Consider the following 27,079-nt stretch of genomic DNA (forward strand, 5'->3'; position numbering starts at 1 on the left):
GTGAAGCATTTGAAGATGTGAAGTTCTGAGAAGCAGCACTCATCTTGCCCGATCAGACTCTTCCAATCCAAAATGCCACTTGAGCTGTATCTCGACCTACATTCCCAGCCATGTCGTGCCGTCTTCCTATTTGCCAAGATAACAAAAATTCCCTTTGAATACAAAGCCGTGGACCTGTCTGCAGGTAAATAGATTTTTGCATTGATTTTGGTTTTACTATAAGTTTGAAATTGCAATTGTCAACATAATTTTCAATATACGCAATGTTGTAATACAATGTAAAAAGGTGCAATTGTCACCTTAAGGAGTTATTTCTATTTAATATAATCCCAAAAATTTGTTTTGTTGGTAGAAACAAATATATTCGGGTTGTTTCGGTGATGTTCAATAATATGCTTGACTTGGATCAAAGCAGTTCAGAAAACAAGATTTTCTTTGACTTCAAAGGTGAACATTTTGGAGAAGATTTCGGGAAGGTCAGCATTATAAGGAAGGTACCTGTCCTTAAAGATGGAGAGTTTATCCTCACAGAAAGGTATGTTGTTTGCAAGTGCAGTCCAACCCTTTTTGAATTGGGCACATATTTATATGTGCACTTTTAACACTGTGCATTGACATGTGCTGTGCAGCATAGCGATTATGCAGTACTTGGCAGCAAAACATTGCACCCCAGACCACTGGTACCCAGCTGACCTGCAGAAGCGTGCACGAGTAGATGAGTATCTATCCTGGCAGCACACAAACATAAGAGCTAATGGGTCAAAGGTCTTCTGGTTTAGGGTAAGATCTTCTGTTTAAACATTGCAGTAGTAGGTCCAATTTATATGGTGTCTGTGTGTTTGCACTATTCCATTCAAACTATTCTAAGATATACAGCATTTATTCACTCCCCCTTTTTCTTAATCTTTTGGTCTAGAGCCCTGTGTAATGCTAACATGTTGGCTACTGCTATGTACTAGTTACTAATTATGGAACAGTTTCTATCTGTTACATTTACTGTAACAAATTGCATTTCTTTATCAGGTGCTGGCCTGTAACTGATATTTCACAATTGTAGGGAGTGTTGCCTGTGGTCACAGGGGCCCCAGTGCCCAAGGAGAAGATGGATTCTGCTGTGGAGGACCTCAACATGGCTCTAAAGATCTTTGAGGAGAAGTTTCTGCAGGACAGACCCTTTATAATTGGAGCGAAAATATCACTGGCAGATCTAGCAGCCATTGTAGAGATGATGCAGGTAAAAACCCATTCTAGAACTTTGGTGTTCATCAAGTCAAAGTTTTATTTCACATCCATAATGGTGCATACTTTTGGTACAAAGGTTGTAAATGACTTTGCATTTATATATAAGAAAAAATATAAGAGTGGTCTTTGGATGAGGCATTGCATGTGCCAGAGCGATTGTGTGAAAACAGCTTTAACCCTCCTATGGTATTGGAAAATGGCACCTCCCTTTAGTATTTGCGGTCATTTCTGACTATACATTATTTATTTGGGGATTTTATGCTATTTTGATCTTAATTACATGTACATTTCTAAAATGTACCAATATTTACATGAAAATATGAGACTGTAAAATACAGTGGAGGTATATTGCTCCCATGTATGTTATATTGTATATTACTGGTGAACATGTCATGGCTGTAACAACCAGTAGATGCTGTAACCACCTACTGTGTAGTCTGATGGCTTGTTGTAACCTAATTTTATATTTTATCACAAGAAATGCATTTGGAAATTTAAAATTGATTTGAAGTGTCAGTTTTTGCAGTTAATGTAATTGTGCTTGCAATCAAACCTGGCCATGGTGTTACAAAGAGGAGACACAGAATAAGCATTTTTTCTACCAATAATTTATTTCAAACATTAAAGGTGCTATATGTAATATTGTTTCTGTACTAAATCATATAATTACCATAATATGTCAATAGAAAATTAGGAACCATGCTAAGTTGAAATACTGGCTTCTCCGTTAACAATGCTAACGCCAGTATTCTACTTTGACGTTTCCATTCCGGGCCAGAATTTCTGTTTGTGATTTGGCATGTGTGATCCCGCCCACTGCCCACTCACCAATAGTATTTTGAGTAAGTTTGCTGGCAAACAACACTGCGTACTGCAGCCATGGAAGCCAGCAAACAAACTGGATCAGAGATAACATATTCCACCCGAAATAAAAAGCCTTACCATCCATCTAAAAATGATCAAATTACAGTGTAAAGCTCGTCGATTGACATTTTTAGTTTCACTCATTCTTGTTGTGTGTACTCATTCTGGCAACAGGCATGAGCTTCGAATCTGGGGCGGGGCAGACAACTCTCCAATATTTGGACTGCAGTACCCATTTCAAACGCTTGTTGTCAATTTTACATGGGAAAAAAAACTCAATGTAAATGCATACAATGTCAAGAAAATGAACATCAAGAAACCGAAATTAACTGTAAAATTCAGAAAATTAAATTAGAGTATAAAACAGAAGAACCAGAGTAAACATTTTGCAATTTCAAACTTTCTCTAGTAAAATTTTATTTTGCAAACATTTATTTTTTATGACACTTAGACTTATCAAATCAAGATAGCAAATGTATTCTGCTCAGATAAAAGAAACAATTTTTATTAAATGAGAATAGTTGTCTATAGAAACGTTATATCTGATTTCCCAGATCATGTGCTTGTGATATTGACATTATATAACATGAGCTATTGACGTTATTGACATTCTGTTTGTATGTTTGCATGTGCTTAAGCCGGTCGGTACTGGTCTAGATGTGTTTGAAGGCAGACCTGCTCTGAGCGCATGGAGAGACAGAGTGAAGAAGGAGATTGGTGTGGAAGTCTTCGATGAGGCTCATAAGATTATCATGAATGTTGATATACTGCCACAGACATTTGAAAGCAAGGGTATACCAGAGTTTCTCAAACTTAGGATTCAGAAAATGTTTATCTGATTACTTTTAAATTCTAACTTTGATCTTTCATCAAGTTACTGTTCAGTTATGTGATGGACTAGATTTGACATAGATTAGAAACTATCACAATTGTAAAATCACTATATTCAAAATAAACAGAAGATAAAAAGTTCAAGGCTGGAGTTTTCATTGACATTTTATTCTATTCATACATTTTCAAAATTTATTAAAATAAATTAATATGCATCTGATTCAATTAATACATTTCTTACATTAAGGTCATCAAAATTAAAATGACTATTTAATTAATCCTGCAAATTAATTGTATTTACTAATCCAAATAAAAATATTTACATTTGTTATTACTTACATTTTTCTAGTTATACAGTAATTCATAACTATTAAGCAAATCATTGTATACAATCAAGCCATTAGTAAGATACACATTCATCTAAAACCAGAAACAAGTAACATAGTGCTAGTTTTTGATAAATTAAGTGCCCAGTGGTACTTGTTTTCTGTATATCAAATGTCCCCCATCTCAAGCTTGTTCCTTGACCTCCCTACAGTAGAGCAGACTTCAAAGCTTCTCTTTCAGATAACTATTTGAAGCTATCAGAAGGACAGACATCATGCCACTGTAAAATCTGTAGCCAAAGACTAAGATGAGGTAGGTCACAATTACCTCAATTATCCTTAAAATGAAGAACAAAGCAACTATAAATAGACTGGTAAGATAAACCCCCACCAGGGAGATGGTAAGCTTCCACACCAGCAGGTATGAATCTGAACTCTGCACTTGGGTTTTGTTCTTCTGGAGGGTCAGCGTATGAGCGCACAAATGGACAACCATTCTGAGAGTGGTGGGCCACATGATCATCAAAGGGATCGGGCAGAGAAAACCAAAAACCGCAACAATGTACGAAGTTATGTCAACCTCTGCAGCAAAAATGGGCATTGGGCAGGCTGTGTTTGAGATTTTGTTCAGGCTGTAATTTAGAAAGACACGTTGTAGTTGCCTTTCAGTGAATCTACAACTTTGAGTGAGAACATTGTTAAGAACAACAAGGAGAAGCCCAAGCAGCTCAGCAGCACTGCAGGACTGATAACAGTGGAGATGTTCCTTTTCAGTGAACTGAGGCACACGGAAGAGAAACTCACAACTTTCACACAGTAAGAGAGATTTAGCCATGCGATGGTCCAGAAGCTGATGCAGCTTAAATTCAACAATAGACATATAACAGTCCTTATAAATAAAGGATATGGCTTCACACCCCAGATATCAGGATGCAGGAACACAGCCACCGCCACTGAGAAAGCTTTAAGATGATGTTGCTGATGGAGATGATACATATCAGACCCACAGTCTGAATGATTCTGGTCTTCACTTGCTGTTCTATTGTCAAAATTAGGTTAAACATGTTCCCTGGAACAACACCAAATATGATAAAACAATTTCCAGCTTCGGTCACAATGGCCATGATGTGCACACATGGTCAGTCCTTCACAGCTATGAAATCTGTCGAGATGCATGCTGTTTTATACAGAAGTTAACAATGAATTAATCTCTGCATGTAAAAGTGGCTCTGTAATTAATTATTCCTGCTGAAATCAATGGCATATCATGATTAAACCTTAATCTGAAAACAAAAATGAGGTAAAATGATAGAAATGCACCATGCTACAGTTCAGTTTAACAAACAAATGCAAGATCATTTTTGAATTGTACTGGAGTTTGCAGGTGAATACATAGTGCATTCATGTTACTTGTTAAATTTTTGCCTGTTGAAATCTTTGTCCTTCAAATAAGCAAGATTATTATTATCATCATCATCATCATCAGAAGCTATTTTTTTTTTCCTCTAAATTGGCAATTTGATTGACACATCCAGTGTCATATATAAACATTTATAAAAAAAAAAAATCTAAATGTCTGGCAAATAGATTACAACATTACTTGGGTTTGGTTGTACACAAGGATCAATCATATTGCATTCCAAAGAGATCTATTATGGATAATTTGTTTTTAGTAAGAGACATTGTAGATATTTGTAATGGTTTCAATGTGAATGTTGGATTAATTGCCCTGGATCAAGAGAAGGCTTTTGATAGTTTTGATCTCAATTATCTTTTTAATGTATTGAAGGTTTTTGGTTTTGGTGAAACGTTTTTAAATTTGATACAGTTATTATATAATGGTGCATCGTGTATGGTTAATGTAGGGCGCGCTTTGAGTCGGCCAATTCCTATTCTAAGGGGCATTAGGCAAGGCTGTCCACTGTCTGGTCAACTATATAGTTTAGCAATTGAGCCGCTGCTTTTTAAATTTCGAGAAAGATTGTCCGGTTTTAATGTGCCTGATTTTTCTTTAGACTCAAGAATTTCTCTTTCTGTTTATGCTGATGATATCACAGTTTTTGTAAATCACACTGAGGATATTAAGTGTTTATCTGAGGTACTCAATCTTTATGAGAAAGCTTCATCAGCTAAAGTGAACTGAGCTAAAAGTGAAGCTTTTTGGGCAGGTAAAGGGGAGTTTGAGAGTCTCCCAATGTTACCTGGGGACCTTAAGTGGGGTAGAGAGGGACTTAATTGTTGGGAGTTTTTGGGGGTGTCAAATTAATTTCAAAAGCTATATTGGGAGGGTATAGTGGAGATAGTGTGCAGCAAGTTGTCTAAATGGAAATGGTTGCTACCTCAGTTGTCCTATAGCGGAAGGATTTTAGTGACCAATAATTTGGTTGCTTCTACTCTGTGGCACAAATAACTGTGTTACAGCCACCTGTTGGACTTATGGGGTTTCCTTATGTTTTCCCCTCTCTTAATGTAAATATTGCTGTGGGAGAATGGCAAGATGACAAGAAGTGTCTTTTGTCTTTTAAAACCCTTCAGCTTGAAGATTTTGAGGAAGTAGGGAAAAAAGCCCTCTATATTTCTTGTGTGAAGGCATATAATGCTAATCTTTTGAGTGGACTTCCTTCAGCAAAATGGTACATTGATCCTTCTGTAGGGGTGGGTTGTCCCTTTTGTACAGACGTTGAAATGGTTTTTCATTTATTTGTACAGTGTGCTCGTTTAAATGATTTGTTTTCACTTATCTCAATGGTTTACTGAAATTGGTGAAGCTTTCTCTTTTTAAATGTTTATATATGGTCCAAAGTTTACAGGAAAAAGAAAAAGTCAGTTGATTTTATTGACTATTGCTATTTGGAAATCTAGAAAAAATAAGTTGTCAGGACAGTGTTCTCTGGATGTGTTGAAGATCTTCAAAGGCTTGGTGGCGGCTCGGCTTAGAATAGAGCATGCCTATTATGGTTAAATGTGTAGAACTTTTCATGTACATTTGGGGGATAAATGAGGTACTTTGTACAGTAGAAGATGATGATGATGATTTAGTGCTTGCTTTTTAAAATGTTTTCTTGTTTTTACTTATTAATAGTATTTAGACCACAGTGTTTAAATAACTGAAAAGCACTTACACATAAATGAATATACACACATAAACTGAGGGTCACTGCAGTGAACATTAGGGTGACACATGGGGGTAAAACACATAACACATATTCAACCCACTGTCTCTCAGGCTGTGACACGTTAAAACGTATCTTGCAGCCAGTGCTGCTGTGTGTCCCTCTCCAAGTATTATATCATTTTTTTCTTCTTCTGTCCTGGTTATACAGTTGTCTATTCTGTTTATAAATGTATCTATATAGATGTCTCTTGTACCTTGAAATTTAGGTACAGCGCTTTAAAATGTAGCAACTCTGTGGGACTTGATTTTAAATCCATCCAAAATTTTAGAGATAATTTTTGTATGTTAATAATCAATGGGAATCATCCTAATTCTGCCCTGCATGCATTATTGGGTGTTTTCCTTTGTCATTTCAAAATGAGTTTGCAGAATTCTGTGTGTAGAGCTCTCTCTTTATCTATCTATCATATAAATTAAATAAAAACACATTCAGATAATTAAAATGCATTTCATTCTTGTGGCAGAAGAGATCATCATTCATAAGACAATACAAAAAGCGGTTTTAGAATACAATGTATTGTTTACTACCATATTATTGATCATAAGTCAATCACATGCAGTTCACAGCAATCCATTACACAAGTGAATTTGTAAATCAGTTCGAGATTTATTATTATGAGGGCTTGTTTAAGGATCCATCAATGAACAGCTGCGTCAGACATTCTTTTGTAGCATCTTGGATGCATAAACATAAAAATTTTAGGTCACTGTGTCAAGTTAAATATAATTTAATACTTAGAACACATATTGAGATCCCCTAGTTCGGATTTGCGCTCCATCAAGTGTTTTGAACGCAAGAACGTAACGCATGTTTGTGTTTTGCTGCTCAAGGGTGTTTTTCTTCACTATATAAACTGCGCGTTGCCGTGCAGCCGAAGTTTCACTTACTGCCCTCTGGAGCAAACAGGTGGTACTACAAACTTGCATTTCTCAGGAAGATTCCATATTATGTTCAGGGGGCAGTGCGATTAATGGATAAATTCTCTCATCGTTTACTCACCCTCATGCCATCCCAGATGTTTATAACTTTATTTCTTCAGCAGAATACAAATAAAGATGTTTAGAAGAATATCTCCACTCTGTAGGTCCTCAAAATGCTGGTGATCTAAATTCTGAAGCTCCAAAAAGCACAAAAAGATTTATTGAACTCCTGCAAACTTTCAAAATAACTAATAAAATGCTATGAATTCTTTCATATACAGGCCTATATTGTTTCTTTGTACACTTCATCCAGTTAAAGTAAAATGGGAAACATTTTTTTATATGAACATATAAACTAATGGCTAAATTAGATTTTTTACTTTACTATAAATATTGCTTCCAAATAGGTATGCTTCCTTTTTCCTCCTCAGCAATCAGGGCTGGACTCCGCAGTCTGCATAAATAATTCCTTCACCTTGTGTTGGCCAAACCACAATGCTTTGCAGTTTGCTTAATACCTGTGAATTTGACACTCAAAAAATCTAAAGCGTCAAACTTGTTTCCCTGAAATTTGACATTTAACTGAGTTATCTTGATGTTCATTTGGTAAGTGTTGCACTGAGTGTTGCTATTATGACTCCCACATGCATCACTCAACAAGAGCTCATTAATTTACATTCACTACCACTTTAATATTTACACGTGCTGTGCGTTTTAGATGCAATGATGTATGTTTTAATACTTGCAATATGTGTAAACGTTATACTCGTATGAGAGATTTGTCTGTGGTTCTATCCAGGCTGATGCAATGACAGTGTTCCAAGACGATTACATGCTTTGCTGTTCTTTGTTATTGTAAAATGTAATAAAAAATGTTAATTACAAAAAAAACATGTAATAACACTTAAAGCACTATGAAGCAAGATACAAAATTGTGTCCTTGTTTTCATTTATCAGGGTTTTTCGTTGTAACAAATGTCATTGTCACAGCTTGAAATATTTCATAAGAAAAACACATCTCAGACCAATCATATTTCCTAATGATATTAAATACTGATTTGTTTGTTTATTTGAATATAGGTATCCAGTCTATATTTAAGCAATATCACACAAGTGCAATATGGCCCGACATCAGCACTCTGCCATATAGCACGATTGCGAGTGTGATATTGCTTATATACAACAGTTCAATGAACCAAGACATTTTTTAAATTAGGAAAAACTGAGTACGGTCATAAAAACGCATTTGTGCATGGAACTACTTTCTTACTAGATGAATCAGAAAGACGTCAATCCGCACATCTTATCATGTGGCTTGTTAAGCGCGTTACCGCGGAGACCTAGCATGTGTGGTGGCTTCACGCTATTCTCTGCGGCATCCACACACAACTCGCCACGTGCCCCACTGAAAGCGAGAACCACATTATAGCAACCACGAGGAGGTTAACCCAACGTGACTCCCACCATAGCAACCGGTCCAATTGGTTGCTAAGGAGGCCTGGCTGTAAAGAGAGATAGCTCTTAACTCTTCTTCATTGCTCTTACACAGTTTAGAACGGCACGAACACAAGCGGTGTGATACACACACACACACACACAATGGAGCGTCCGAGTGATGATGGTGTGAGACCATCAGTACTCATGGAACATCTCTCGTCCAATCAGATTCGAGGACCAGAACTTACTGTTGTACTGTGTATATTAGCTTACTCAATGATCAGATGTTGAATATCTATTGAAATTATTATGACTCCATCTGATCTCATTTTTGGTGGTAACTCAGAAAACATCCACAACTACTCAATATCTGCTCTTCTTTCTCATTTATACTGTAAATATTTAGTAGCTTAATTGAACTTAGTTCCTGTATTTGCTTCTCAGGAGTTCAAACAGGAGCCTGTGTCAAGTTTGATGTGCTAAGCTAAACATGAATTTTCAGCTTGGTGTCCCATTGAGAACAAGAGAACAATTCCATGAAAGTTGCACAAAAATACATTCCTATACTTGGCTGTATGTATTAAATCTTATCCTATATACTGTTGTTTGTTGAGTAAGATTCAAACTATGACAGCAAAGATATTTGGCAATAGAGGACATCTTCAACTATGCTTCAAAGTAAAACTGTTGACACTGCAGTTCTGAGCTGCCAGTGCTGGTACTGACACAGATTTGTTTTAGGAACTTGCTTAAGGACGTTGCACTTTTTTTGACATTTTTATATACTTGAGATTTTATAAATGGAAAAGTTATCATAACAGAACAGGCTTTTGTTATTTCTGTTTCCTCAGACAAGCTATTTTGGCATCTGCAGAGAAATTCACTGTGATGATTCAGAATAACATCAGATTTCCAGCCTTTAACTACATAAGGTAGTACTTCATTTATGAACTGAACTATATGTATTTACATGTTGTACAGAAGCAAATGCTATTGTAATTAAGTTTTTATATATCGTTTCACAAACATACTTTAACCATATGTGTACCTTTAACAGAATATGAAGTAAATGCTATCCAGAAGGAAGCCTAAGGGACCGTTTGCACCAAATGCAATTTTGTGTTAAAAAGCTAGATGCAGCGCAAAGAATGGAACAGCATTCCAGCAATGGAACGCATTTTTTTAAGTTCTGTTAACTTCTTAAAAATATGCCGCTCATGCATGAGCTGCTGAAATAAAAGCAAGATGTGATGCAACATCAAAGACTTCTGTCCAGGGTATGTTTACATAAAAAAAAACAATTGTAGAAACACTGCACATAAACGCAAAAACACGTTTGGTTTGAACGGTCCCTAAGATTTATTATGTAGCCAATATTCATTATTTACTAACTCCTAATAAAGCTGTTCATTTATGTATTTGATTTAGAAGAAATGTCTTGCCTGAAATGAAGGACACCAACCTTAAAGGTTGCTTTATAGCCATTATACAAATCCATACTGTCCCATTTTCCGATATGGCAGTGGAGGTAAAGCCTGGCTTTCCATCAGTTTCCTCCAAGAAACCATGTCTTCCTGATGATGCACACTGTATCAATACACTTTATAATATACTGCCAGGATTAATGTCATATAGTAATGGCAATGCAGGCTGTTTGGATGAAAAAGAAAGCAACCGGAGCCTGTATCCTGGCCTAAACTTCAAGACTGAAATTCAAGACTTTGGGCCATAAATGGTTAAAATCATTAACATACAGTTGAATCCTAAAGTCTGAGACCACACTGAAAATCTAAATTTAAACTTGGAAATAAACAGAAACTTTAATTAGAAAGTTTTAAACAAAGAAAAATGATGTAAAATGAATAAGATTTAAGATTCTGCTCTATTTGTAGGTCACTTATCCAATAATCAATTTTGTGACATTGACCATGGTAGCTCCCTTTAATTTTTGGACCCTATTGTATTCATGAACTGTAATTATGTTGGCTTGACAAAGCAACTGTCATGTTTAAATGTGTTTTTGTTCATGTTTTGTGTTCATGTCTTTTATTTTGAAAATGTAGTTCCTTGTTCCTGTTTCCTCTTTCTTGTCATGTGATTTCCTCTTCCTGCCATGTTTCATGTCTTTTTTTCTTACTGGTTCCTTGTCATGTGACCCTCTTGTTCCACCATGTTTATTAGTCCTGTTTCTTCATTGGTCTATGTTTATGAGACTTGTTGTCAATTCTGTTTTATCATTGGTTCTTGTTTCATTGCCTTGTTATGTTTATTAGTTTAGTCTAGTCATTGGTTGTCTGTCATGTGGTTACCCTTTTTCATGTATTTAAGCCCTCATGTTTGAGTGATGGTTCAAATAATAATTGGAAAAAAAAAATAAAAAATTCTGAGTTGTGTTTAAGCAATGTAAAGTTTAAAAACATGCAAACTTAGAGTATCAGTTCTGAGTGCAATACACACAACCCTCCCCCTCTCTTCTGAAAACACTGGAAGATTTACTGATTACAGCGGTGTGCTGATTTAGAATTAAAAATGTAAAAGATTGAAAAAAGAGAATGATAAGAATGATCAATAAATTATTAACAATTTACTGACATTGCCTTGTTAATAATATGTATGGTAATCTATAAAAAAGTAATTGTAGTCCAATTATGAGTATTTTAAAATGTGATTGAATCCAATTACAAGTAATTGATTTTGCAATCTGGTTACATAATCCAAATGACATGTAATCCATTACTACCCAGCACTGTTGACAAAAATCTGAGGGTTGTCCCCCCCCTAAAATATAATTAAAATATGTGTATTGTAAATAATATAATGATATATTCTTAAATTAATTTTTTAAGAGATAAAATAATACAAATGCAAACGGGGCAACAACAAAAAAACCCTTGGTGTCCCCTTCAAAAATTGCTCTTGAGAATTGTTATGTTTATTGCCCCCCCCCCATCATTTTGATTACATTTTCGCCGTACTCAGAGAATGGTGTAGAGCAGAGAACGCTATTTAAAATGTATGGTATTAGGTTTAAATGTCATGGTGTTTCGGTAAGGTGAAAACTTTCACATGATTGCTTTACTTTGCATTGGGGCTTTTCTGATACACAGATAAATCTCTGTATTCTTTACAAGCTGTAAAGTTCCGTATTATTCATCCATCTACATTGGATCAACGCTCTCATATTATGCTCTAATACGTAACCGTTACGATCTCACATAGAGATCAAAATAAGACTTTGAAGTAATGAAGTGAGTTTGCCCCTGGGTCTTCTTTAGACAACAATCTTCCTTGAATGGCTTACAAGCACCAGCTGTTACTTCAAAGAGGCCAAACAGAACTAATTCGAGAGGAAGTTTGAGTCAGTGCAAGACAGACAAGAGTTTAACAAACGCTACACATACAGATACACATACCACTTTCATACAGTATATGTACATTGACTAGATGTGCACAGCACTTATATGGGTGAGGCATGTAAACATCTTTTGTATGGCAGCTGTTAAACACTGTCCATGCTTGTTTTATTGACAAAGAGATTGAAAAGAGATCGCTACTAACTAAAATCAATAACACAATAGGCCTATTATGATGGGGGTTTTTTTTACAATTGTAACCCGCAAACCATTTAAAGGATGTACCATATAAAAATAATAAAAAAAAGGAATACAAATAAAAATTATCAGAATAAAAGCAGGATATCAAGTCTGTTTTTTTAACACAGATGCATACGTCTTTGACGCAACTAACAAAAACAGCTAATTAATCTAGACAGGATTCCCACATATTCTGGAAAACCTGGAATTTTGCAATGCAGTTTTCCAGTCATGGAAATTTAAAAATACATAAATGTCCTGGAAAATATTTCAAGTAGAATAAAACTGGGTTTTAAATGTGTTGCTAGCCAGGTTTCCATTATATGTACAAAATGGTCGTGAACGTCTCAAAATGATTCAAAGACTCTCATTTGTCGTCACCTAGTGGCAGCTCCAGAAGGGGTCACTAAACTAGTCAATTTATGAAACTGAACATATTTGTGAAACAAAAGCAAGCCACACCAAAATACCATTTATTTTAGCAGCTAATTCTACACAATTGTGCAGAATTTTTTTTGTAGGCCCTACTTCAATAATTAATATAGCTTTTGTTGTGATTTTAGCTTATTCTTAGAAGATGTCCTGCAGAATACACACTATCTAAAACGATTTTAAACAGCAATTTTTTCTCTTTATTCTTCAATTATCATGCATGCAGTTTCTTGGTTTTAAGTGTGATGAAATTGTCCATTCCGTTGAAACATCCAATTCACAGCATCACTGAGTTCCATATGAGGTTGTCTCAACAGAGCTCTAGAGCATAATAAAAATGTTATATAATTTTGCATAACAAATTAAATGGCTTATAGATATCCTGTGTGAGTTTTACTCACCAATGGAACACCACTATCACTATTTTGATTCAGATGGATAAATTTGTTTTTGGCATAGTAGTCACTGTCCTTCATAAAAGTAAGCATGAACCAGTCACAAATAGCATTTACCTGTGAGAAGATCAGGAACTCTCTGAAAATGCTTGAATCAAAGTAATTACTGTTAAATAAGTGTTTAAAAAAACATAACCAGTACTTACCAAACTTAGAAAGGCGAGAGTGGCCCCAAGATTTACAATAGTGGCCACAATGCTGAATTTACCAGACTATAGAGAAACAAATGACATAAAACCAGAGAAGCTAAATCCTTTAAATTGAATCTTGTGTCTAAACTGAAGCTGATTATGTTCTAGAGATCAGAAGGCAAACCTTGCCGAAAACGATGACCTCGAAGTGGATTCCATAGCCCTTTATCAATGTCCGTGTTTCAATATTTTCACTGTTTTTAAAAATTTTTGCAAATCTATGGGGAAGAACAAAATTGTTAAACTCTAGGAATGATGGATTTAGATACAAAATAAGCAATCCAAAATCAACAGACTTTACCGGAAATTGTAGCCAGGGGCAACATTATTTTCAAGCTTTTTGTTGTCCAGTCTGCTGAAAGAATATTTTGGTACACAAAAGTATGCTGGAAAGTCCAAGTCACAACTCCAGTCAATGAAAATCCCTATAAAACCACCCTTTAACACGAAAACACACTATCAACTAAGAATGAATCCAGTAATATACTCATTTCAATATTAATCAGAATGGTTTCAGCAGAAAATAAAAATATAGAGCATCATGGAAAATACAGACTTTAACAGCCATGACACTGAAGATTTCTCCTGCCTCAGACACAATGTCCCCCAGACGGAAAATAGGACAGTTTGGGTCTGTTTTACGATTAAAGGTGCAGTGTTTTAAGTATGTGGAGTTGATGTGAGGCAGAATGTTTCGCCTAGAAGTAGCACAAAATACATTCACTTCAAAAATCAATATTTCAAATACCAATTTTCTCACACCAGGTGGCCATTGAAGATGATGAAATTTCATACATAGGAGCAAAGAAAAAATACAAAAAGTGAAAGTACAAATGTATTAACTTACTTTCTGAAATAGAACTTGGGATATTGTATGTTATTCTTGATGAGAACTGTTAAGTCCTCTGCAGCACCTAGCAAAGCAGGTCTGAATGATCAGAAATAATCTTTTGTTATTCACAATTTTAAATATTCATAGTGCAATCAAACTTGTGTTGTCTGTTTTGATTTTGTAATGTATGTAATGATTCGAAGAGGTAAATATACCCACTCTGGAATTATGGTGTCATTTTCAAGTGGACACCATGAAAGCACCTCGCACGTTTTGATGCTTTCAGAGTATTTTACACATCGACCAGTCTGAACACCTGCAAGGAGGATAACAGTTTTTTACTTTGTGGCATTGAGTTATGCAAATTTTGTTCTTTTTAATGTGTAAACTTACCATTGCCATGGACTTCATTGAGTCCCTCTTTGCAATCATTGTCAGACTCACAGACAGTGAAGTTGCTTGGGACCTGAAAAAAGGGATCATTTATCATGCAATGAACAAAGGTCTCTGTAGTGAATGACATTTAACTCCTGTTTTTGTTGTTAGCCACTCTGAGCTCTTGATAAAAGTTGAAAGAAGAAGGACTGCATGCTGATGTCCTGCCTTCTTATTGTGTTGTTAATTAATCAACAAGCACATCAGTATCTTCATGTGCAAAAGCAAAAGTGCAAGTGAAGTACCTCAGGACAGCTGCTCTGTGTCTGGTTAGGTGTGAAAATCATATTTGTTAACACAAAGAAAGAGTTTTCACCCTGCCAAAGTAAAAGAAATGTAATGGTGACTGAATCTGGTAGTATTAAAAGAAAGTGTCATCTCTGTCAGATAAAAAGGCAACTACACAAAAAAGAAAAAAAAAAAAACAACATTCAGAGAAACTAGAACTCCAATGGATCTCAGCTCTGGCACAGAAGTTTAGATACCTGGGGTGGGATGACATATTCCGCCACATCCCAAACATGAACCCCATCAATGGATGAATTGGTCAGAATGTTTCCTTTCACCTTCGTGCTCACTGAACTGATCACTGAGTCGGTCTCCTGGTAAGCCTGCTGCACCCAGCAAACGTACCTTCAAGGTGCAAAACACAGATAGACCTTTTTCCACAGACTGTGATGATGCGATTCTGCTTTATTTAGCAGCATAAATCTCACAATTGTTTTACATTATAATTATTTTTTTTTATATTGAGTGTAAATGTTTTATATTTTACAACAGTTATATTGCCCTGGAACTAGTTTTAAAATGAATTACCACAGCTGCGAGGAAAGGTTTTTATTACAGCTGCTGAGAGTGACAGTAGGATTTGGCATTTTTTCCCATCTGACTTGCTTAATCCACCGCTCTCTATTTTTTCTTCTTCTTCTAAGTCATTCAAATGTAATAGTGGATTTTTTCTTTTGATCTTGGAGTAAATGGGTAAGTGTAAATAATATGTGCTGTGATCTCCCATTCACCGCTGTCGAAGTTTACCCTGCAAACTTTTACTTCTGCATTCCAAAACATGGAGTGTGAAAAAGGTCTATTAGCAGTAATCCTTAAGCAAGTGTCAAGATCCCAGCTCTGTAGGTCAAAGGTCCAAATATCACATAAAGGCAACATAAAAGTTATCATATGACTCCATTGGTTTAATCCATATCTTCTGAAGGGATCCAATTGGTTTTGGGTGAGAACAAACCAAAACATAACTCCTTTTTCACTGTGCATCTTTCCATTTCAGTCTTCAATCATGATCATGATTTCAAGCTCCAAAACACTACCTTGCACTAGATGGTACTAAGTGTAATCAAGCTTGAAATCACTACCGCCAAGGAGACTGCTGTCAAGATTTATAGCTAAAAAGTTTTTTGGTCTGTTCTCATCCAGATTCGATTTGATCACTTCAGAAGACATTAATCAAACCACTGGATTTGGATGAATTACTTTATTTTGCCTTTATGTGTTATTTGAACCCTCAGAGTTCTGGTCACCATTCACTTGCATTACCCTAAATGGATCTACAGAGCTGAGATATTCTTCTAAAAATCCTTGTTTGTGTTCTGCAGAAGAAAGAAAGTCATACACATCTGGGATGACATGAGGGTGAGTTAATGATGAAAGAATTTTCTTTTTTTTGGGTGAACTATTCCTTTAAAGGTGCGCTCAGTATTTATTTCTCGTTGTTTAAATTGTTTAATTGTATTACTTCTAATGAAGATCAAGAGCAGTAACATGAGATGAAGACTGAAGACTCAAGTCATATCAGTAACCTTAAAAAAGCTGTTTCAATCTACATGGAGAGGGTCCCCCTCAAAAATGACTGAGTTCATCTTTAAATATGGGTGCTGAAGTTTCTTTATTATAAAAAGGAAAAATAAAAAATAAAAATCTGAAATATTGTAAGTTTAATTTCAGAAAATACTAAACACAACAAACTACTTTTTTTCATATGTTTATGTCCATACTGACTCTTTAAAAATTGATACAACAAAAAATGCAGCAATTTTAAAGCCTTGAGATTTCCTGTATAAAACTATAAAGAGAATTGAATCCTGATTAGCCTTGAACCAGGGAATGTAACATCACTGAATTTACAGTTGTCCCTGTTCATTGTTTCTTTACAAATCCAAAAAACCTCAAGATGGATACACGGAGAATGATGTGGTAAACAACTGTAAAATAATCTAGACATAAGGACCCAAAAGATCTTCAAGCACTAATTATGTATGTGTATATATTATATTACATACAATTATTAAATAGAAATACTTACACAACAACATAAGCGATGATCAATATCTGGATCAATCTGAAGAGGGCTCCCACTCTTTTGCTACTAATAACCAGAGTTACAGGTGTCTCGTAATCAAAAAAACAGTGGAAACAACCACTGGAGCAATCCTTGCCACAACCCATAACTGAAGAAGTGTCCACTGTGGAAACACAGTAGCTGATCGAAGTTCAGTTGGAGCCTTGTTATAGCTCATTACAGCCACTAAAATTCCCAACGGAATTCACATATACTTTGAATATAATTTTCATTTCATTTTATTGTGCAAGAATTGTGAAAGTGTTAAGATATAAACTGATACCATCTGCAGTTATATGGTTAAAGACCTGTTCGTTTCTTAGAAGTATTTGCAATCTACACACTTACAAGCCATTACATTTACATTTACATTTACATTTATTCATTTGGCAGATGCTTTTATCCAAAGCGACTTACAAAAGAGGAAGAACATCAGCGAATCATCTTAGGGAGACAGTGGTACAAAAAGTGCCATATTACAAAGTTTCACTATCATCATAATAGTATACAAAACAGATTTAAGTGCAACAAGAAATGTAAATATATATAATTTATTTATTTATTTATTTTTTATTTTTTTTATTGACCGGTTAAGTGCTTTTGGAAAAGCACTTAACCGTTAACCATTATCTCTTAACTGTGGCAATACATGTAAACCTAGTGGCTAACCCCACAGTCAAGTTTTTGTCCACCTTACAATTAAATATAACTAAAGATTCATATAAAATAATATGTCTTCTATGGTGGCTGAGGGGTGCACAACACAGTCAAATTAGCAAGTGAATAAAAGCTGAAAACACAATGAAATTGAGCCACAATGCATCAAAATTAACAGGAAAAAAACTATTTAAGTCACGTGTCAGTCTAATGCAAATCATGAAGCAGCTTAGAAGAGAACTACTCGTGCCACTGAAAGTCACTCAAAGCGAAGTTCCATGGTCAACAAGTAATGGGTTTCCATCATCGAAATCTAAACTGAAGAGACATTGAAGATGTCAGCTAATGTGTTGAATATAAATTATTTTGACACCTCTGGAAGTTCCTGGTATGCATTGTCCAAAACACACCTAACAGACAAATAAATACATAATTTTTATAAATATTTATTTTCTGATATTCTTGTTGTGCAGTAGCTTTTCTGATGTTTAGAGATTTTATTTGCTTTGCAAATTTTATTGTGCTGTGCAGCCCTGGGTCCCTGTATTCTTCATTTTTATTGAAATGAAAAGTGCCTCCGTGCAGGAAAGATCATATAGTATGACTGATCTCCACTGACACTGATGTGCCCCTCACCCCCCAAAAGAGACAAACAAAATAATTGAAAAATAGCAAAATCATCCATTTATTGAACAAGCATGAAACAAACATAATGAAATCCAAATCCAACCAAAATCCTGGTAAAATAATAATAATAAAAAATTACAGTATACTTTTTTTATATAAAAGAAAGTAATGAATATACAACAAGCGCCTCTTCTGGAACACATTCCCTCGTCCTGGTCCGCCACGCCCCTGACCTCTGGCAGCCACTGCAGAAAGATCCACAACAACTTTAGTGTGATCACAGTTTCACTATCACCTTTATAGCAGAAATCAAAAAAATCACAAATACCACACTCATGATCTTGAAAATATCCAACAAAATAAAAGTGGACTGTGCCAAGGAGACATTTACCTTGAGCTTTGAGAATTGCTGCTTTTCCTCGACCAGCACCAGCTGCCTGGTTTTTGTTCTTCATACTCTTCAACATTGGTGCATTTTTCAACATGTCTGGCAGGATGAGGAACCTAATCTTACTGCCACAAATATAGGCCTACAACTGCTCCAGCTGAGCTACATGGCCATCTCTGAATGGTACTGAATGTCCCTGATGTTCGTCTAAACTCAACCACGTCACACCAACCATTTTCAAATCATAAAAGTGTTGGTTCCACCCATTTAAAAATATATATATATATTTATTAGTTTATTAGCATATAGAACCAAACATAGATATGTTATACATATATAATTATTACAACAGGGAAATTGAAAATTATGTCATGTGTGACAGTATTAAGCAGAAGTGACATCATTCAGCTTTCTTCAACAACGTGGTGCAGAAACAGGTAAGAAACATCATAATTTTTAGGCCTATTCATATTTATAAGTGTATTATAATCAGGTATGTGTATCGTGAAGCTTAATTCAACACCATGAAATTAAGATATTAGACAATCAAAATTCAATTTTAATCCATATGTGTGTATATATATACATTTAAAAAAAATTGTCCAATCAATGCTCTCCATGATGACTAGCACTGACTAGAAGATTGCTAATCATGGTTCATGACTAAAACATAAAATAAAGTCTATTGGCTATTATTATTATTTAAAAAAAGAAAGAAAAGGGACAAGAGGAAAGTTCTCACCCCATCTCACTTTTTCAATGGGAACTATATGACAGAAAAGAAAACGACTCGGTTACTAACGTAACCTCGGTTCCCTGAGAGGAGGGAACGAGTATTGCGTAAGTAGCTTACGCTATGGGAAAACTCGAGAAATATTGAAGTCTTTATGTAAAACGCATTGCAGCTGCACAGCAGACAGCAATGAGCGAGGCAGCTCGGTCATTGGCTGTGCTGCAGCAACTTGCTCGAACCAATGACGGGGCGACTCTGAACGCGCGACCAATGGGTGCGCGCTTCGCGCTCGCGCGCTCAGAGCCCGCCAAGATGGGCGTGGCTTAGGGCTATATATTAGGCGCCCCATCATGAGAGTTCTTTAGGTTCAATCGACTGAAGCGAACTGACCAAGCACTAGCACGGCAGCTTACGCAATACTCGTTCCCTCCTCTCAGGGAACCGAGGTTACGTTAGTAACCGAGTCGTTCCCTATCGAGAGGTCTCTCCTATTGCGTAAGTAGCTTACGCTATGGGAACACCATGCAAATGCCGTGCGTGCTGACTTCGCTCTATAAAGCCAGAGGCAGATGCCTGAGCCTTAAAGCAAAGTGATTATTCCACGAGACGGCCAACGGCGAGCTACATAACGGGATAGTATAGAGCGCCTTCCAAGGTGGTCCATGGTGGGGCGCTCATAGTACAAACACAAGCACATATCTTATGTACTGAGTTTTCTATGTACTGATATGCATAAAAAATCCTTTAAGTCAGTCAGAGATGGACCTATAAGGGAGGAGATAATGCTCAGCATATACATACTCCAGTCCATTCTATAGTCAGGCTGATAGAATGTTGGAATGCAATGAGGGGACCTGTAGGTTATAAAACCTGATACATGTCGAAGGTGAGGCCCAGCCTGCCGCCGCACAAATATCTTCAATGGGTATCCCACTCGACCACGCCCACGAGGAGGCCATGCTCCTCGTAGAGTGAGCTCTGACGCCTAAGGGGCATTGAAGGCCCTTGGCTTCATAAGCCAGCGCTATAGCATCCACTATCCAGCACGATATTCTTTGCTTTGAAACTGCGAGACCTTTAGTGCGGCCGCCAAAGCATACGAATAATTGTTCCGTCTGTCTGAACAGGGCAGAACATTCCAAATATACTCTGAGTGCCCTGCCCGGGCAGAGTAAATTAGCGTCACTTTCGTCTGCTGGGGACGATAGCGCTGCCAGAGATATCACCTGTACTCTGAAGGGTGTGGAGAGCACTTTAGGAATATACCCGTGCTTTGGCCTAAGGACAACTCTGCAGTCGTTAGGTCCAAATTCCAGGCAAGCAGCGCTTGATGACAGCGCGTGCAGGTCGCCCACTCTCTTGACTGAGGCGAGCGCCAGCAAGAGCGCAGTTTTGAGCGAGAGCTGTTTAAGGTGCACGGTTCGGAGAGGTTCGAACGGGGCACTCTTGAGTGCGTCCAGGACCGTGGCCAGGTCCCAGATCGGCACCGAGGGGGGGCGAGGAGGGTTCATCCTCCTAGCGCCTCTTAGGAAACGAATGATTAGGTCGTTTTTCCCTAATGAACGTCCTTTATCAGGATTGTGTGACGCCGCTATGGCAGCCACATAGACTTTGAGCGTGGAGGGTGTGCGGCCCGCCTCCAGCAGCTCTTGCAAAAAGGCGAGTACACTTGGTATCTCGCACGATTTGGGGTTCAAGCTCTTGGTATCACACCAGTCACTGAACACTTTCCACTTTTGGGCATATAAGCGCCTCGTAGAGGGCGCTCACGCCTCAGTGATGGTTCTCAAAACTCCACTGGGGAGGTTCTTGGGAACCCGTTGAGGGGCCATGCATGGAGGGCCCACAGATCAGGGCGGGGATGAAGAATCATCCCGTTGGCCTGCCTGAGGAGGTCTAGCCTCAACGGAATTGGCCATGGGGCAGATTGCATCATCTGCATCAGTTCTGGAAACCACGTCTGGTTTTTCCAGAGTGGGGCTACCAGGAGCACTGCACATTTCACTTCCCTGATCTGACTGATGACCTGAGGTAGCATCGCGATCGGGGGAAAAGCATACAAGGGGCGGCTCGGCCAGACTTGGGCGAGCGCGTCCATGCTCTTTGAGAAGAAAAGGGGGCAGTGCGCATTTTCCCTGGAGGCGAAGAGGTCGACCTCTGCCTCGCCAAAGGTTTGCCATAACCACTGAACCGTCAGGGGGTGGAGAGACCATTCTCCAGGGAGAACCTTGTCTCTGGACAGCATGTCCGCTCCCTGGTTCAGGGCGCCTGGCACATGCACTGCTCTCAGCGAGCGCAGGTGGTGCTGTGACCATAAGATGAGCTCCCTGGCCATAGAGTGCAGGGAGCTCGACCTGAGTCCACCTTGGCGATTTATATACGAAACTACCGTCATGTTGTCCGTTCGGACCAGGACGTGTTCGTTTTTCAGGTACGGAAGCAGGGCTCTGAGAGCAAAGGCGACCGCTTTCATTTCCAGACAGTTTATATGTAGGCGCTTTTCCGGGTTTGACCAAAAGCCGGAGACAGGCCTGCCCTCGTAAAGTGCCACCCATCCTATTTTGGAGGCATCTGTCGTGATCATTTTTCTCTGCGTATTTACGCCCAGACTCACGCCGGTTTGATACCAGTTGACGGCTTTCCAGGGCGTCAGGGCTTTTATACAGCCGTGATTCGCTCTGATCAAAAAGTGGCCCGAGCGCCACGCGTGAGTGGGGACACGGCTCTTGAGCCAGCACTGGAGAGGACGCATGTGCAACAATCCTAGCTGGAGTACAGCTGATGCCGAGGCCATGAGACCGAGCATTCTTTGAAATCGTTTGACGGGGCAAGCGCGCCCGTTCTGAATGATGTTGCAAGGCGTTGAATATAGAGCGTGCGCTCTGATGAGAGGCGCGCTGTCATCTGCACTGAGTCTAGCACTATTCCCAGAAAAGAGGTATTCTGGCTGGGGGATAGCACGCTCTTTGCAAAATTGATTCTCAGACCCAGGCATTCTAGATGGCTGATAATCCAAGATCTGTGCGTCGTTAACTGACCCTCTGATTGTGCTATGATTAGCCAATCATCGAGGTAATTCAGTATTCGCACTCCCCGCTGTCTCAGGGGGGAAAGTGCCACGTCCATACATTTCGTGAATGTACGGGGGGCCAATGATAGGCCAAATGGTAGTACTGTGTACTGGTATGACTGTCCCTCGAAAGCGAATCTCAGAAAAGGCCTGTGATGAGGCGCTATCGGAATGTGAAAGTAAGCGTCTTTCAAATCCACTGATAGAAACCAATCCCCGGGGCGAACTTGCGCGAGGATATGTTTGGTTGTTAACATTCTGAATGTTAGAGCGAATCATTAAAGCTTTGTTCAGATGTCTGAGATCTAGGATGGGACGGAGGCCACCGTCCTTTTTCGGGACGAGAAAATAGCGGCTGTAAAAACCCGCCTCGCTCATAGAGGGAGGAACAGTTTCTATAGCGCCCTTCTCTATCAGTTTGAGCACCTCAGTGCGTAGAACATGTGACACATCTTTCCTCACTTTCGTCTCGACCACCGCTGAAAAGCGGGGTGGTCTGCGAGCGAATTGAAGTGAGTAACCGTGTTTTATTATGTTCAAAACCCATTTCAGCATGTCGGGGATTTTTTCCCAGGCTTTTGCTCGCACAGATATGGGCTGAATGCTGGCTGGGGGCGTGTCGCAGTGACGTATGGGCCCCAGCGGCAAATTGCCTTGTGCTAACACTGAGTTTACAGCTCTCAGAGGCGCAGGTGCGCGCTGAGCAGCCGTGTTGAGTGCCGAGTGCAGGGGTGCGTGTCAGAGTACAGGCACGCGCGCTATCTCCGAAATGCTTGCAGCATGAGTCGGAGAAATGCTTGAAACTGTATGGACAGAGTTTTCGGGTGGGGGTGCATACATCGTAATAGGCACGCGCGCCACATTCATAAAGCTTCCCGCTCTTAGCGGGGAGTCTCTTGGCTCGCGCATCACATCTGTGATGTTTGCGGCATGAGACAGAGAACTGTTTGAAACTGTATGGGCAGCGCTTATGGGTGGGGGTGCATATGTAAGGAATAATTGACGACGGGCCGTTGAATTATTAGTAATTATTTGTAATGCGGTCACGACGCGAAGCGGAGTGTTCAGATGATGTGATTCTAGACGTTTGTCAAGTTTTTGTCATTAAAACGCTCTTGTATGTAGGACTAATTTCTTACGCATCTAATCCCATGCCTCCGTTGCTAATTCCAAAACGTCATTTTAGAGTTAGTAACGGAGGTTTGAGCCACTGACAGCAGACTAATGCAGTTATTAGTGTAGTTATTAGAGAGACAGAGGTTGCAATAATGAGACAGAAAATCATGTGCGTCATATTATTTAATTTATTTATTAATTCATACGTTATAATTCATTCGTTAATTCGAAGAAATTTATTTATTAAAATTAAACTGCACGTTTCCATTGATGGTGAAGTCAGACATCGAAAATGGCAGATCAAGCGCATTGGGCTGACAGAATTCAAATCATCCAACGACGTATTGGGCTGCTGTGTCTGGTGACAAATCCTCTTGAAGTTGAAGTGGATTTGTCGCTGTCACTTCTTGTTATGAATTGTATCCTATTTTCCGTTATTACAGTTGACTACGCGAAGTGATATGGAACAGTAATGCGGTCAAGACCTGCCTGGAACTACTTTAGCCGTGCGTTTCCCTGAAAATAATTGCACACCTTAGAACGTTCTCAACCAATCAGAATCAAGCATTCAACAGCCCTGTAGTATAAACTGTAGTAGGCGGGGGTTTTTTTGGCTATGCATACAGTGTTTGTGTGTAGGGGTTCATGCATGGCAGCAGGCACGCGCGCTACTTTTATAGTATTTCCCGCTTTTACTGGGGAAGTGTTTATAACTGTGGGAACAGTGCTTGTGTGTAGTGGTGCATACATGACAATAGGCACACGATCTACATTTATGGAGCGTCCAGCTGAGCTGGGGAAGTATTCGGCACTGTTTGGACAGTATTGATATGTGGGAATGCACACTTTAGTGTGGACACGTGACCCCTTAGTGACACAGGCAGAAAATGTGCTAACACTGAGCTTACAGCTCTCAGAGGCGCGCGCGCTGAGCAGCTGTGTTGAGTGCCGAGTGCAGCGGTGCGTGTGAAATCACAGGCACGCGTGCTATCTCCGTAATGCTCGCAGCATGAGTTGGAGAAATGTTTGAAAACTATATAGACAGTGTTTACGGGTGGGGGTGCATACACTGTAATAGGCACGCGCGCCACTTTCATAAAGCTTCCCGCTCTTAGCAGGGAGTTTCTTGGCTCGCGCGTCGCATCTGTGATGCTCGTGGCATGAGCTAGAGAACTGTCTGGAACTGTATGGGCAGTGCTTATGGGTGGGGGTGCATATACTGTAGTAGGCATGCGCGCCACTTTCATAAAGCCTCCCGCACGCGGCGGGGTTTTTGGCCATGCATACAGTGTTTGTGTGTAGGGGTGCATGCATCACAGCAGGCACGCTCGCTACCTTTATAGTATTTCCCGCTTTTACTGGGGAAGTGTGTATAACTGTGGGAACAGTGCTTGTGTGTAGTGGTGCATACATGACAATAGGCACACGATCTACATTTATGGAGCGTCCAGCTGAGCTGGGGAAGTATTCGGCACTGTTTGGACAGTATTGATATGTGGGAATGCGCACTTTAGTGTGGACACGTGACCCCTTAGTGACACAGGCAGAAAATGTGATTTCTGTGTGTTGCCGTTAAAACGGCGTTTGATTGCAGGTGAGCGAGTTCTGTGACTGGCCCATTGACTGATGTACAGACATTTCCAGCAAAGCGAGCGCGCAGCTCGGTGAGGCCCAGGGAGTCACATTCGGGGCATGCGCCTCGAGTGAGAGCAGCTTCTGCGTGGTCAGGTCCCTGGCAGCGAGTGCAAATGATGTGACGATCCCCGTCAGGAAGAGTGCCTCTGCACGAGGCGCAGGCTGAAGGCATTTGCAACAACGCCTTGAAAAATTACTCTTTTACTCAATCAAAAAGCGTCGCAGAGGCGAGCGCTTGCAGTAAAAGGATATAGCGATGCGCGCCGGATGGCGTAGCAGAAGGCTTCGAAGGCGGCTGAAGGCACCGGCGTCCTCTTAGCGGTCCTGCTGTAGGCTTTTCGACGGCGGGCGAAAGACTCCAACAATCCGGAGGATCAAGCGAAGAGAAGGTCTTTGCTGAAGGAGATTAAATCTAAAGAACTATCATGACGGGGCGCCTAATATATAGCCCTAAGCCATGCCCATCTTGGCGGGCTCTGAGCGCGCGAGCGCGAAGCGCGCGCCCATTGGTCGCGCATTCAGAGTCGCCCCGTCATTGGTTCGAGCAAGTTGCTGCAGCACAGCCAATGACCGAGCTGCCTCGCTCATTGCTGTCTGCTGTGCAGCTGCAATGGGTTTTACATAAAGACTTCAATATTTCTCGAGAAACTGAGTTTTCCCATAGCGTAAGCTACTTACGCAATAGGAGAGACCTCTCGATAGGGAACTACTCATCCAGCCATTTCATGGGTTCTTCAAATAGTATAAGTAATGTGAATTATGGTATAAAAAAAAAAGACCAATGATAAATTGGTTTCAGTTTCAATTAAGTATATATATATATAATTTTTATTTTTTTAAACAACATTTGTTTAATTGTCTGAATACACCTCAACATTAGGCGCATATAACACCTCCAGCAAATAATATTTTCCATAGAAATTAAATCCATAGAGAGCACAGACTTCTTTTTAGGTATAATTAATACAAAATAATTACCTCAAACGTCCATTTGGCTGTGTCTCGTTTGTCCTCCGGAGGTCGCGTTTGTAAGTCATCGAGGCTGTCTCGATTCAGAAAGGCGAGTAGGACACTCCTAATGCGATCTACTTTAACGGGAAAAATATTACGCCAATTTGCCCGTAAATATGATGTTCAAACGCAAGTAATGTTAATTCCCAAGTTGAAGTACCTCAGTAGATTGGTGCAGAGTTTATAATATGTATAATTATTGCAACAACAAAAAAATATATGTATAATTATATTAATATATATAATTAAAATAAAGTATTATACTAAAAGAACACCCTGTAAAAATATATTTTATTTTCTCTTTACATAACTATAACTCTTCTAAATTTTACCTCATACATTCCTTTCTAAATGGACTTTGTTACCTTCTCACTCGCTCGCGCACATTAGAGAGTGGCGTGCTGTCATAGCAACCATGTTACGTTCCGTTTCGTTCGTCCTACGAATGCCGTTTTGTTTATAGGACACTCGGTATACTGCAGCCTTCAAAGGACACGACCTTCGGAGGACGCATCCTTCCAGTTAAGACACAGCCTTGTGTTTCCGGAAATGTTATGGTACGTGAGACGTGTGCTGCCACTTGCCGGACTGGGTGTTTCAAAAAGAGGGGAGAAAACACATTTTTGTACAATCTACAAGAGCATATTAAACATGTTCAAATACAGTACAATACAAAAAAAAAAAAAAAAAAAAAAACAACAACAACAAAAAACAAAACAAAAAATCCGTCATATAAAGTTATATAAATTAAACTTTTT

General features: G+C 38.9%; 2 protein-coding genes and 1 pseudogene across 3 annotated transcripts; 1 reads left to right on the forward strand and 2 right to left on the reverse strand.

The window, feature by feature from the left end:
• On the forward strand, positions 1-3,070 carry LOC127630939 (glutathione S-transferase theta-1-like). Its single transcript, XM_052108831.1, has 5 exons — positions 1-184; positions 448-535; positions 630-780; positions 1,058-1,234; positions 2,745-3,070. Exons 1-5 carry the CDS (start codon positions 73-75, stop codon positions 2,943-2,945), a joined length of 729 nt encoding a protein of 242 aa, XP_051964791.1. The 5' UTR covers positions 1-72; the 3' UTR covers positions 2,946-3,070.
• Positions 3,071-3,447: 377 nt separating this feature from the next.
• On the reverse strand, positions 3,448-4,387 carry LOC127630550 (taste receptor type 2 member 40-like; annotated as a pseudogene).
• An 8,054-nt stretch (positions 4,388-12,441) lies between these two features.
• Positions 12,442-26,827, reverse strand: p2rx4b (purinergic receptor P2X, ligand-gated ion channel, 4b). 2 transcript variants are annotated; one of them, XM_052107896.1, is made up of 13 exons: positions 26,687-26,827; positions 26,289-26,395; positions 15,220-15,367; positions 14,980-15,051; positions 14,693-14,765; positions 14,519-14,615; positions 14,315-14,395; positions 14,024-14,165; positions 13,769-13,905; positions 13,592-13,685; positions 13,423-13,488; positions 13,223-13,333; positions 12,442-13,142 (listed from the first exon to the last, which is right to left on the reverse strand). In XM_052107896.1, exons 2-13 carry the CDS (start codon positions 26,345-26,347, stop codon positions 13,107-13,109), a joined length of 1,116 nt encoding a protein of 371 aa, XP_051963856.1. In that variant the 5' UTR covers positions 26,348-26,395; positions 26,687-26,827; the 3' UTR covers positions 12,442-13,106. The 2 variants fall into 2 exon arrangements, with proteins under 2 accessions (XP_051963856.1, XP_051963857.1); XM_052107897.1 differs by having other exon boundaries at positions 26,289-26,809.
• Between the last annotated feature and the right edge of the window lie 252 nt (positions 26,828-27,079).

The sequence above is a fragment of the Xyrauchen texanus genome, chromosome 37 (assembly GCF_025860055.1).
Source record: "Xyrauchen texanus isolate HMW12.3.18 chromosome 37, RBS_HiC_50CHRs, whole genome shotgun sequence".
NCBI classification, from domain to species: Eukaryota; Metazoa; Chordata; class Actinopteri; order Cypriniformes; family Catostomidae; genus Xyrauchen; species Xyrauchen texanus.

Bases quoted from the DNA above. Each gene is read 5' to 3' on its own strand.
- LOC127630939 (XM_052108831.1), top strand. From the start codon at position 73: ATGCCACTTGAGCTGTATCTCGACCTACATTCCCAGCCATGTCGTGCC. The intron at 536-629 runs GTATGTTGTTTG...TGTGCTGTGCAG, and splicing joins GAGTTTATCCTCACAGAAAG to CATAGCGATTATGCAGTACT. The intron at 781-1,057 runs GTAAGATCTTCT...TCACAATTGTAG, and splicing joins CAAAGGTCTTCTGGTTTAGG to GGAGTGTTGCCTGTGGTCAC.
- p2rx4b (XM_052107896.1), bottom strand. From the start codon at position 26,347: ATGACTTACAAACGCGACCTCCGGAGGACAAACGAGACACAGCCAAAT. The intron at 14,766-14,979 runs GTACTTCACTTG...CCCTTTTTTCAG, and splicing joins CACAGAGCAGCTGTCCTGAG to GTCCCAAGCAACTTCACTGT. The intron at 13,906-14,023 runs GTCTGTATTTTC...TTCGTGTTAAAG, and splicing joins TCAGTGTCATGGCTGTTAAA to GGTGGTTTTATAGGGATTTT.